The sequence below is a fragment of the Artemia franciscana genome, chromosome 3 (assembly GCF_032884065.1).
Source record: "Artemia franciscana chromosome 3, ASM3288406v1, whole genome shotgun sequence".
In the NCBI taxonomy this organism is placed as follows: Eukaryota; Metazoa; Arthropoda; class Branchiopoda; order Anostraca; family Artemiidae; genus Artemia; species Artemia franciscana.
This window is the reverse complement of record NC_088865.1, coordinates 40,373,237-40,386,687: the sequence shown is the minus strand read 5'-3', so window position 1 is coordinate 40,386,687 and position 13,451 is coordinate 40,373,237. Positions and strand designations below refer to the sequence as shown.

Genomic DNA, 13,451 nt, shown 5'->3' with positions numbered 1-13,451 from the left:
TTCCTTTGTAATTCATTGTGATTCTTGTTGTTTCTTATTCCATGGCTTTTCTTTAGTTGTTCAGAGTCATTTGCCATATTGTGTAATTTTGCATGCTTCATGATTACTAAAATTGACTAGAACAATTTTTTTTTTGGGGGGGGGGGGATGATCTAATTCATGCTCTCGAAATGTATATAAATATGACATATATTTTATATTATATAAATATGACATATATTTTTTATATTATATACTATATAAAATATTTTATATTTTATATATTTTTATATATATAAATATGACATTATTTATATATTTTTCTCAATATACTTAATCTCAAACAATTGAAGGACGTGCATACAGTAATGTGGTATTATGATATCCAATCCTCAACAAATTATTTCCATGATTTGGGTATAATTGGGACTCCCACTTCTCCTGCCCAATGCATCCGCTCCAAGAAGTATCGCTTTCTGCCAATCAAATCAGAAAGAGCTAGATTCTCAATCAGATAAAAGATTCCCCATATTGTAAATAAACTTAACTTAGTAGAAATGTCCCGAAGTTTCAAAAGTCGATTTTCTTTGAAAAAACATATTTCAAAAATAGTTCTTTGCCTGGATGTCGGGATTAATTAATAATAGATTTTAGTATGTATTTTGCTGTGATATTCTCACGCTGGGGTGGCCTCCTCTATTATCTCCTATCTTGTATGTTTTTTTTTGTCTTAGTTTTTTTTTTTTCTCTTTTTGAAATTATTAGTATGACGAGACGTTGTGTTTTTTTTTCTATGCATTTGTACTGCCCCAGCCTTACGAGCTCTGCTCTCTGTCGGGGCATAACATTGTTTTGTATATTTTTAATTTGAATTAAAAAATATTGATTGATTAATTGATTGATGACGTTAGTCACATGATTTTTTTCTCTCTAAAATTAAGGACCTGAACGAATTTTCTCAAACTCATGGCCTATCAAGATCTTTTTTACAGGCCAGAAAATCCCAGGATTCCACTGTTCAAGAAAATGTGGAATTTTTTTCCCAAAAAATTCATAAATAAATATATAATTACATCACGGTTAATCACTCCAAGAGTATATATATATATATATATATATATATATATATATATATATATATATATATATATATATATATATATATATATATATATGTATATATATATATATATATATATATATACATATATATATATATATATATATAAATATATAATATATATATATATATATATATATATATATATATATATATATATATATATATATATATATATATATAGAGCTTTGGCAAAGGTCTTATCTTTGTATGGCATACCAGGCAAATACATTAAAGTGATTTGTGCTATGTACGAAAATGACACTGCTGCAGCTAAGGTAGCAAATTAGGTTAGTAGCTGGTACTGTATTAACCCACAGCAGGGTTGTGTCTGTCCCTCTTTACATGGATAATCTTGATGAACTTTGTCTTAAGGAGCACAGGAAAGGCAATGGGAGACCACAGAATCGAACGGGGAGGAAAAACTCTCCTGGACTTAGATTATGCTGGTGGTTTAAGCACCCTAGATGAAAGTGTGAGCAAAATTTATGAACTTTTAGAGATTTTGCGAGTTTGGGGTGCTAGAATAGTTTTAAAATTAATCCTAATTAGACTAAGTCACTAAAGCTAGGAATAAGCAAAAATGAAAAGGTGATATATTTGGTAACGAAAAGGTTGGTCAAGTGGGCAGCTTTACTCACCATTATATAATTATTATTAAGGACGGTGGGAGCAGTGAAGATGTTAAAAGTAGAATAGCCAAGGCTCAGGTTGTTTTTTCATAGTTAAAAAAATTTTGGAAGAATAGGAAGACTAGTCTGCAACCCAAGATTAGAATATTGGAAGGTACAGTGATGACAGTGGTCAAATATGGCTCTGAAGCATGGGTACTTTAAAAGGGGATGAAGATTTTCTAGATGTTTACCAGAGAAACTGCCGACGAATTATTCTGGGTACCCAGCTGACTGACCGTATTTCAAAGAGTAGGTTGTACAAAAAATGTGGTTCAATCCTGCTTTCTAGGGCTATACTGAAAGAAAGGTTGAAATTGCTAGGGCAAGTTCTGCGGATAAGGGATGACAGATTGTTTAAGATCGTCCTTTTCGGCCAACCGTCTAGGGCTAAACAGAAAGCAGGTCGTCAGTGGTTGGAGTGGGAGGATGTCAAAGAAAGATTTAAAGGAAATGATATCTTCCTTGGAAGGTGTAAGGAGAGAGGCTTTGAATAGATTGGGATAGAGGAGGAGCGTACATAGCTGTGTTGGCCTCAGGCGGTTTGGTGCTGTGGTGAGTTCTTAGTAGTAATAGTAGTCCGAAAAATATACTTGGATTAAGATCTAGATAACTCAAATCAAGATTTAGCATGAAGTAAAATTCAAACTCCTCAGTAATATAAATATACCTTTTCTTCTTGTTTCTGAATAACAAGTTTACTCTAAAAAAAAAAGAATATTTACCTGGACACAGTTAATTTTAAATCTGTCCTTTTGAATTCGAGATTCAAAAAAGTAACGACTTAAGGCTTCTGACATTGAATTGCATTTTGATTGTTCTGGTTCTGATATTGTGCACCATTTCAAAATATCTGATTGAGCAGCAGCTGGAAGAAGAAGAAAAATGTAAATCAGGGTTTATATCTCGAAACGCTTCTTTTCGCAATAAAATAAAGTGTTTGCAAATACATAGCCTACCCACTACGACAGCAAAGAGCATGGTTGCACAAACTCGCGGTCTGGACGGAAGAAATGTTTCTAGAGGAGCTTTTCTTTCTAATTTCATCTGACGTTTCCCTCAGTAAGATTCACACGATATAGTACACAGTTACACAATACAAAATCAGTCTGAGTAGGAAATGGATCTTGAGAAAATAAGGAGGAGAAGGGAGAGGGAGAAAATTTCTTTATGTATTGAATCTAATTTATATTTATTTCAATAGTTTTCCAAAAATAAGACCCTTTTTAAGAGCAACTAACCAATTTTCTAGTCATCTCCATTACTACCCCCCCCCCCCCCACCCAAATGAGATGCTTTTCAAAAGCATATGGTATGTAAAAATGTCGCAGTCACTGACAGTTTACAAAAAGTTCCTCTTGGAACTTTTTAGAAGTCTCAGAAACTTTTGATTTATTAACATTATAAAACAGGAAATGTTTAAAATATATTTTGTTTTCAGTAAAACCCAACAGATACCTTGACCTTTAGAGGGCTTTCAGGTAGAAAGGCTCAATTTTGACTAATTTTTTTCTTAAGTTTGATGATTCATTGTAATTTTTTTTGTTTCGGGTTTCATCTATTTTTGACAGTAATTTTTGTTCGCTTTAAGTTCGAACATTATTATAGGATTACAAAAAATTATGGTTATATCCTGCTTTCAAGGGCTATAATGACAGAAATGTTGAGATGGCTAGGAAATGTTATGCGAATGAGGGATGACGAATTACCAAAGATTGTCTTTTTCGGCCATCCATCTAGGGCGAAAAAAGGGAAGTCATTCCAAATAGGGTGGAATAGGTCATAAGGAAAGATTTAAAGGAAATTTCAACTTCTTGGGAGGGTGTAAAGATGGAAGCTATGAGCACATTGGGATGAAGGAGGAACGTAGGCAGCTATGTTGGCCTTCGATGACTTGGTGCTGCAATGAGTTGTTAGTAGTAGTTCTGCATATTTCTGCTCGTCTTTGGTTTAATATAGCTCTTTTCTTTGAAAAACTTCTTTTTAGAAAAAAGTTCTTTAGCCAGCTAACACAACTAGATCTCATATCAAAGTAGATGTGAGATATATTCACATAGCCATTAATATTGACTTGACAGACGAAATTAAGAAATGTAATCTTCAACTCCCAACTAGAATGAGGTATCATTTGCTTCTCAAGCCACCATACAAGTAGGAAGTGAAGCCATCTTGCGAAAATGAGGTGCGACTCTGTCGCCTTATGAATGAGGTGAATTCATACCTTCACTACAAACGTATGTTTACTTAATGCTAGCATATGGGATGAAAAGGCTAAATTCCTAGTAGATTAATTTGCCTCATATAACCTAGCGCTTTGAGCAGAAATGCAGACATTTATAACAGTGATGCAGGAGCCTTGAACTGTTACAAATCAAGTCAAGGAGTGATCAAAGGAGCTGAACTCCATATGCATAATTAGGTAAACACTGCTGTAATAGTATTTATCAAGTAAATTATTCAATTACTGTTCAAAGGATTTTGCGCCCATTATGGCTAGCAATATTAATTTTTAAAAAAGTGTTTCTGAGGGAACTAAAGAGCAAAGCTGAAACTTAAAACGAATAAAAATTATTGGTTCACAGTCTATCTAATAAAAATCAATAAAACCAGTGCAAATAAACCAACTGATAATATTTTCCTCTATTTGTATGATTATAGAAAACTAGCGCTTTACTGAAAACACAAAACAATGTAGGAGTTTTGGTACAGTAGAAGCAAACCGATTAAAGGCACTTTTTGAAAAAAAATCAAGCATTTTAGAATTTTTGCTTTATTTCTTTTTTTTTCGTGTAATTTGGTATCATTTCTGCAAAATGAGCTCAGCACCACGATTGAATCTCGTTTTGGCTCTGAAAAAGACATTTCAGGACTAGTTTGTAGACAAGTCCGGAGTAAAGCCATCTTGGTGGTATTAGAACTATAGGCTACCTTTAGAATTGGTATCATAACTTGAAATATTCCGTTGCATAGAGAGAAATAATCGGATTTCCGGAGTTCACATTATGGTTCGTTTGTTCTTAATTTCAAGTAACAATAAAGCGTGTTTTTTACAATCTAAAATTGTATATTACTCACTATTGGTGTCATAGCTGTTGAGACCAAAATACTACCTGATAAATCAATCCATGATTTGTGTGTCCTGTTCAATGACTTTGCACCCATTAAAATAATATTTATTTTTATGCTTAAGTTTTGAGATAATTTTAGTTGTATACTGGATATTACTGATAAAAGGGCTGGTGGTAAGATTGTGAAAAGCGTTATAGATTAGTGTGGTGTTGTCAGGCTATGTACTCACTTTTGACTCCTAAATCAGTATTCTTGTTTATTTTTATACTGGCCTTTGGGTGTTTTCAGTAAAGCACTAGTTTTCGATAATCATACAAACATAGGGAAATATTATCAGTTGGTTTATTTGCACTAGTTTTGTCGATGTATCTTAAATAGAATGTGAAGCAATAATTTTTGTTCCTTTTAAGTTTCTACTTCGCTCTTTACTTCCCTTAGAAAAACAATTTTTTTAATTCATCTTTGCCCGTTTTTAATTCAAAATTAATGTAGAACAAACACTGGCATGATCTATTTTATTTTTTTACTGGGGGGGGGGGGAACCTCCCTTCACATACAGAATAATTTCTGTTCGTTTCAAGTTTTAAAGTTGTTCCTTACTTCCAATTTATTTTGTGACGGTTTTCAAATAATTCTAGGAAATTGCCATCCCCCCTTGTAAATTTTCTGCTGAAAATTTTCCCCAGAAACTTTCTTTCCCATGGAAAATCTCCCTACAGAAATCCCACCTTAGAGCCTGTCTGAATACTTCCTAGGCTTATATGAAACCCTTTCTTTGAAGATTATGGGAACCAAAAGGCACAATGAACTGACGAATTCGAATAACTTGATTTGTTTTTGTTTTTTTCGAAATAATAAAAGAAAATGTAAACAAAAGTGAAGTTTTTTTTCATCCAGAAATAATCTAAAAAAAAAAATCAAGCACAAAATCGCTCCAATTTTGGTGGCTAGTCGTAATTTTTTGGCACAGTAGGAATAGCACTGGTTAAGAATTAGCGTATTCTGACTTAACAAATACAGGTTATCCACATAATCATATATAAAGCACTAAACCATGATTGAAAACAAGCCCTTTAAGGACTAGAACATTTGACATCCTAATTCAAAATCCAAGCTCTACCAACTGAACTACGAATTCTATTAATCTAATTTAATCAACTGGATTTTGTAGGACCATCATTGCGCAGCTTACAGCCCTTTTCCCAAGGAGTATGGGGTGTCAGGTCATCACCAAAACTATGGTAACTGGACCTTTCAACTATGCTGAAAAAAATAGCTGTCTCATAATTCTGATTGGACGGCTTTAGGAGAAAGAGGCCTGTGGAGGGGGCTAGCTACCCTCTAATCTTTTTGGTTGCTTAAAAAGAGCACTAGTAATTTTAATTTCTTCGAATGAGCCATTAAACATCTCTTTTTGTTGTTCTGGTAACTTGCAAGCCCTGGTTACAAAAGGAAACATCAGTGCAACCCATGCAAAAGTGATTTTCTTTGTTGTTCAAGGCGGGGGACTCTAATTACCCTATACAAGATTTTTGACCATACCCGTTCCACTGTTGCAACTTTGATTTTGATCTGATGCTATTTTTGAGGGGTTTCAGGTTATTTTTCAGATTCATCTAAGTTTTGTTTTCTCAATAAACTTTTACTTTTAAGATTAACCGAAATAATAAGTACCATTTCTGAATCAATGTCAGATGGCAATTTTTTCTCATTAGGCAGTCTTTTTTTTTCAAAATACGCTTTTCAACTTTTGGTTACTATGGGCTATGGTTTGCTCTTTACTAGGTTATAGATACTACTGCAACCATGATAGAAGGCACAAAACCATGATTGAAAGAAAATACCAATACTGATATGCCCAATACAATACATGCAATACCGATACATCCAGTACCAGTACACGCGATACTACATACAGCCTTTCCCAAGGGACTATTGAGAGTCATATCACCATCAAAACCATATTAATTGGACCTTTTAACTATGTTGAACAAAATGACAGTCTCAAAGTTCTTATAGGACAACTTTAGGGGGAGGGGGGGCTAGCTGCCCTCTAAACTTTTTGGTCACTTAACAAAGGCACTAACAAATTTAATTTCTGTTTGAATGAGCCATTGAACATCTCCCTATAATGTTCTGGTCATTTTCTAGCACTGGTAGAAAAAAAGAGACACATCAGTGCTACCCATACAAAAAAGTGATTTTCCTTGGTGTTCAAGGTGAAAGACTGTAATTATCCTACAAAAGGCTTTCAACCATGCTGATTCCATAGGCATTTTTTTATTTTGATACAACGCCATTTTCGAGGGGTTTCAAGCTCTTTTTCAAAATCGCCATAAATTACTTTCCACAATAAACTTTTACTTTCAAGATGAACAGAAACAGTAGTTAACGTTCCTGATTCAATATCAGATGCCAGATTTTTTCACAAGGCAATTTTTCTCAAGACCCGTCTTTATCTTTTGGTTATTATGGGCTGTGGTTTACTCTTTAATAGGTTGCAGCTATTGCTGCAACCATGGTTATTGGTTGTGAACATAATTTTAGCTTTATAATCTTCATAATGAAATAGAATCCCAAATGAAAGCAAAAGAATTAGTGGAATTAAGTAGAAAAGAACGAGCCCCCATAATTTTATCATATGATGCCAATGCACATAACATGTTACAGGGGAGTTTTAATATAAATGAAAGGGGACATGAACCTTTGGAGAAACCAGGCTGGGAAGACCCTTACCTGGTGTAACAAATGGTCAATGCCCACTTTCATAACAAGAAGGAGAAAAGAGGAGTCAGATTTAAAAATATTCTATCACCATGATTCTTCTCACCATGAAAGATTAGACAAAGTGTCATGTGTGAGGAATCTCCCATTACTTCTGGCCCATTGAATAAAAAGATTTACTGTTGATGTACCTCAACATCAAAAAAGTAAAGAGCCATGTAAAGAAAACAGATTGGAATGCTTATAACTAAGTGTAAGTTGCAATACTTGATAATCTGCCCTCTAGCCAAGGTTACAATGATGAGGACCTGGACCAGGAAGTAGATTGACCTACAGAAAGCATGAAAAATAAATTTCAATCAAGAAACCCCCTGACACCAATGAAGGAAGCAGAACAAAAAATAGTTGCTGAACTATGGAATTCAGCCAAAAAAAAATGACTCAAAGGCTACTAAGAATTACCATCTAAACAAATGATCCCAGACACTGAGATTAATATTTGGAGGGCTTTAAATTCTTTACAATAGAAATGAATAAAAACTTCTTTACAATAAAAACTCATGGACAGTCATGGAGGCCGTATTGTGAATGTGTGAAGATAGAAGAAGCTAATATTCAGCTACTAAAGACTCTAATAAAAAGAGCATCCAGGTCTACTTGAGAAGCATCTCAAGGTCAATTAAACACTCACATTGGACCCAGAAGAAACACTGAATTATGTGCTTTAAACGCATGTAAATGACCCAGAAAATAGTAGCCCTAAGCCTTACAGTATTTAACCCAAGTTAGGGGATATGCTGGTAAAAAGTTCATTTGTTTTACATAATTTTATCTGTTTCCTGGGTTCCTACAGCTGCAGTTTTTGGGATGCAAGAATCCTTAAACAAGACATATATACTAAAATTGCAGAATTATTCCTATCCAATTGGTTCTTTTTATCCACTAAAGTCTAGATGCCAAAACTAGAAAAATGAAAGTAAGTAGGAAACCACACCTTGTTCCTAACAGATATGGTTTCCAACAAATTAGTTGAGTTATTTCAAGGAGGCTGTTGAAGCTGGTGGAACATCAAAAAAGAATTCTTGAGTTAAAATTCTTAAGTCCTTCAATGAAAGTTCCTTGAAAAAGTCTTGTTTTCAGGGGATATTCCCCTCCTATCCGTGTCCCTTCTGTGCACATAAGGATATGAATATAATTTCTTATGTTATACTTAAAATGCATGGAAAATGTGATCAACCAACAAGAAACGTAAGAAAACCGTTTTTCAGCAAAGCAGAGAAAAACTGTTAATCAAATTAGCTTATTCACATGGCATCTTGTCCACTAAATACCAACTTGAAAAATGGCTTTAGGCTAAAGTTTTCACATACCTGCAAAAAAAAACTTTTCATTAGTGACTAGTTTTCTGCAGCATAGTCTGAACATTCAATTTTGAACCTTTTTCAAAGACTACCCTTATAACAAAACAAATGCAGAACTGTTTCCTTTGTCCCAAACATCTTTCTTTTCATTAAGATGTTTCCTTTTGAACAACCCCTCTCCTATGATATTACCAACAATTATTCTGCTCTACAACATTTATTTTGATTAAATTGTCTATGATTGAAACTGTTTTGATTTAGATACTTTGTTCTAACTTGTACATCATGTGTTAAGATTAGGTAGCATTTTCCAAGATGAGACTTGAGCTTCATTTTGTGTCTGTCATTAGACTCTACTATTTACTATCAGTGCATTTAAAATAATCAGCATTGTATATGGCTAAAAAAAAATTTGAAAAATTTAGAAAAATTCAATGATGAAACAATCCAATTTCTAGGTTGTCTAATATAGACTTAATTGTGAATTAACAGCTTAGATTGTGATCAGCTTTTCAATTAATGGATATCTTGCCTATAATGTTTTCTTTTAGCTTTTTTTATAACTTATAGCAATATCTGGAACCAGTAAGGGAGAGGGGATGGGGCACTTTGTCACAATAGCAACCATTATATCTGGAAACAGTGTTGACTAGGAAATCAAATAGAAGTATTCTTATGTTATTAGCCTGCATCCTAGTTTTTCATTCAGAAGAGAACATAGACTGCAGTCTATAGCAGAACATATAGACTGCATATATAGATACATACTGCATATATAGATATATATAGATACATACTGCATATAGAACATATAGACTGCAGTCTATGCAGAACACAGAACATAGGCATAGTGCAGAGACACTTTAAACAAATAGCAAATGGTGGTTTATGAAAAAAACTGCTACTTGGTCTTATTTTGATAGCAAATAAATCAAATTACTAAATGAGACAAAACAGAGCAGAAATATTAACATCTCCATGTCTGTTGAAACAATTAGATGTTTGTGTATCATTGCTCTACAGAAACTTATACTATACAAAACAATAATAACAAAAAATAACAATAATAAAAAAAATAACAAAATTCTTACTTTACAATATGCAGAAAATCTCTTTTAACTATACTTTTTCAGTCAATTCTACTTTCATTCATAGTTTGATCTTCACATTTCTATCTTTAATAATATAATCTGTCCACTGTTCCTTTCTAAGTCTTTTTATGGTTGAAATGGGTGTGTCTCAATTTTACAAATAGATACATAAGTCAGACATTCCAGAAATTTCCTATGTTTTTTCCAAAATTCTCAAATACTTTAAACTCCTATAGTTATTCAAAACATTTTGAAGACACTTGCACACAAATGATAGATATATTCTTTCAAAATATCAAAGAAAACAATTAAAAGTACAATTTCAAAAAGAAGGAAACATGGAAATCTCATTTTCTTGGTTTTGTCCAAAATCCCCAAATGCCTGAAATCCCTAGTTATTCATGAAATTGAGATGTGCAAACACTCTGAATACACAGACACACTACAGATAAACATACATTTTTTTTAATGCAGATTCAAATAAAAGGGAAGGTAGAACTCTCATCCTTTATAGAAATTTTCTCCACATTGTAGAGTAAGAGTTTTACTAGTTGAATGTTTTCTTTATGTGCTTTAAATTTAGTCTGTAACCTCCATTATATTTGGAAAGATGGTAAACCTGCATGAAGATTCCCCTTGTGAAGGAAACACTATAATAACAAATGTGTAGTACTATTACACTTTTTTAAATACAATAGTTGGTAAAATAACTGCCCTACCTCCCCCTGTAATAAGGCTAGACATAGCCCTAGACAGGTATGGAAAAACTTCCAACTTCCATGGAGCTCTTTACTTTCTTTGAAAAGCTCATTTTATGGAAAAAGTTTTCTAATTTATTTATCTAAGTATCCTCATTTTTCACAATGACCTGATACTGTTAAACAAGTAAAAATTAGATTGCCTATTTAACATGGATGCAATGATTAGCCTACATCTGGAATAACTAGATTAATATATTATTTGGGGCCAGCCCAGAGATGGATCCAAGTTTTTTCTTAGGGGGGGGGGGGATAACAGGTTTCTTCAATAAACTTGTGAACAAAGAAATACCCACAATTAAAAGGGAACCTAAACAATTATGTGTTGTAGGTAGGTAATAAAAATGGTCTTAAATTGAATCTAAAAAGAGATTATAAGTTCTAATAAATATTTTGAAATTAAAATGGTATAAAATATTGATACAAAAAATAGTTAGTTATAAAAACCACCCACCACAAAAAAGCTGTTCACCATCTATAAAAAAAAATATGATATTTAATATTTTCTGCATAATTTTTTGCCTTTGCATTTCTAAGCACTATAGCAAGTGAGTTAAACTTTTAATTGCAAAAAAAAATAATTGATCCAAAAATTATCAATAACTGATAATTGAACCATCTTTTGGGGTCATGCACTCTTTGTGACAATTGTAGACCAAACCATTTAGCATGTTGCCTAACTTTGTGCCATGCCTAGTAACTATGATAGTTATGAAGTGATTAATGAGGATAAAGACACAACTTGTATATTCATAAAAGATATATTAAACATTAACAAAAGTATAACAGTTATCTACTTTGAAGTTATCTAATGTTAAACATTAAATACCCAACAATACCCAGTTTTAAACCCTAAAAGCCTTTAAGAAAGGAGTTGACAAGACTAGGTTAATGCTGGATGGAGGCTAAGCTAGGATATTACACTATAACCTTGAAACAACTTCAGCAAGAATTTCTGCACAAGGTTCATTTATCTTAATATGCCCATCAGAGCAAGTTAAGATAATGCCACCTTATCTTGCTGAATATGAGATTTAATGTAAGGAAACTTCAAGCAATAAATTACACATGATTAAATCAAATTACCAAATGAGAAGAAACACAGCAAAATTAATAACATTATCCACGCCCGTTGAAACATTTAAATATTTCCATAAATCAGTGTTGCCGAAAAACTAAACTAAAAAATTTCATTACCTGGCCAGTTTATACTTTTCTCACGACCCTAGCGCTAACTATGTATCCCTTTTTAATTTCTTGGTTAAACGATATCAAAATTTCATGCCGAAAAGTTGTAATATTGACTAGCCAGAATAAAGATTTTTATGTATCATCTTTTAAAAATGGAAAAGGTGACAGCCTACAGCACCAATTTCACATTTACAAGAGGATACTGTAAAACATGCAACGACAGGGCATTAGTAGGCAACAACTAAAAGCAAATTAGATTGATATGGACTATTCAAACCAATTACTTGTAATTTGAATTTCCTTTTTCTCTAGCACTAGTGTGACATTATAATAAATAGAAACAAGTGTCATAAAATTAGTTAAAGAAAAGTGTTTTTCTTTTTTTCGATATGTCTGAACACGGGGTAAATCAGGTATTCTGTTGAGCCCAAACCAAAAGAGCAGAAATAGTTAACCATTGAAAATGTTATGGAGTTTAAATTAAGAAATAAGTAGAATGAATATCAGCAATGACTAAGACCTATCGACACCAAAGTCTCTAGAACATTACAGAAACCAAGCAATGGTGATTTCACATTGCTAAGTAAGCAAGACAAACTGTTTTACATAATGCATGTTAGATTGTAAATTTGTTACTAATTGGTTGGATTTTATGGCTGTCTAGGGTTATAACGAGAGAAATGTTGAGATAGTTAAGGTGTGCTTTGTGGATTAAAGATGATAGATTGTCCTTTTCGGCAAATCGTCTAGGGCTAAACAGAAGGCATGTTGTCTGCGGCCGGGGTGGGAGGATATTGTAAAGAAAGATCTAAGGGAAATGGGAACTTTCTGGGAGGCTTAAAGAGGGAAGCTATGAATACATTAGGATGGAGGAGTAGAGTACGTAGCTGTGTTGGCTTCAGGTGGGATGGCGCTGCGGGATGGTAGTTGCTGAATACTGATAGCAGCCATAGTTTTCATGATTTTCTAATATTAATTTATAAAACTTCTTTAACAAAACAAATTTTCAAAGAAAAGTAAAAAGGTCCATTAAGCCAAAAATGAACAGAAGTTAAAGTCAAATAAATTTTCCAAGCGTAAATGTACCACAAATCACCATCAATATTTAAATGAAACCAAAACGAGCAGAAATTACAATAAATAACCAAGTCAAACTCAATATGAGCAAAATTTAATATGAGTAAGGCTCACAAGCCCCATGTCTTTTCAAGATGACAATATAATATTCACTTTATGGAAAAAACGAATGACCGTGAATTGTCAGTTTAACATACATATACAAATGTTTCTTCCTTAAAATTTTGATAATTATCTATTGATTATAGTAAAAACAGTGAAAATATTTAAAATGTTTTTTGTTTTAATTAAAATGCAAAATATTTCCTAGTCTTGAAAAGGCATGGGGGTTGACAGCCTTACTAGTGTGAATTTTTGCTTGTTTGAACTTGATCCGGTTATTTGTTGTAATTTCTGCTTGTTTTAGTTTT

The 13,451-nt window shown here is 32.9% G+C and overlaps 1 protein-coding gene across 1 annotated transcript in view; it reads right to left on the bottom strand.

The window, feature by feature from the left end:
- Positions 1 to 11,943, bottom strand: part of LOC136025264 (transferrin 2-like) — a gene marked incomplete at its 3' end in the record, with an annotated part of 54,135 nt that extends 42,192 nt beyond the window's left edge. Inside the window, 2 exon segments of the mRNA XM_065701121.1 lie at positions 2,496 to 2,638; positions 11,860 to 11,943. Coding sequence (XP_065557193.1) covers positions 2,496 to 2,638; positions 11,860 to 11,914 — 198 coding nt within the window.
- Between the last annotated feature and the right edge of the window lie 1,508 nt (positions 11,944 to 13,451).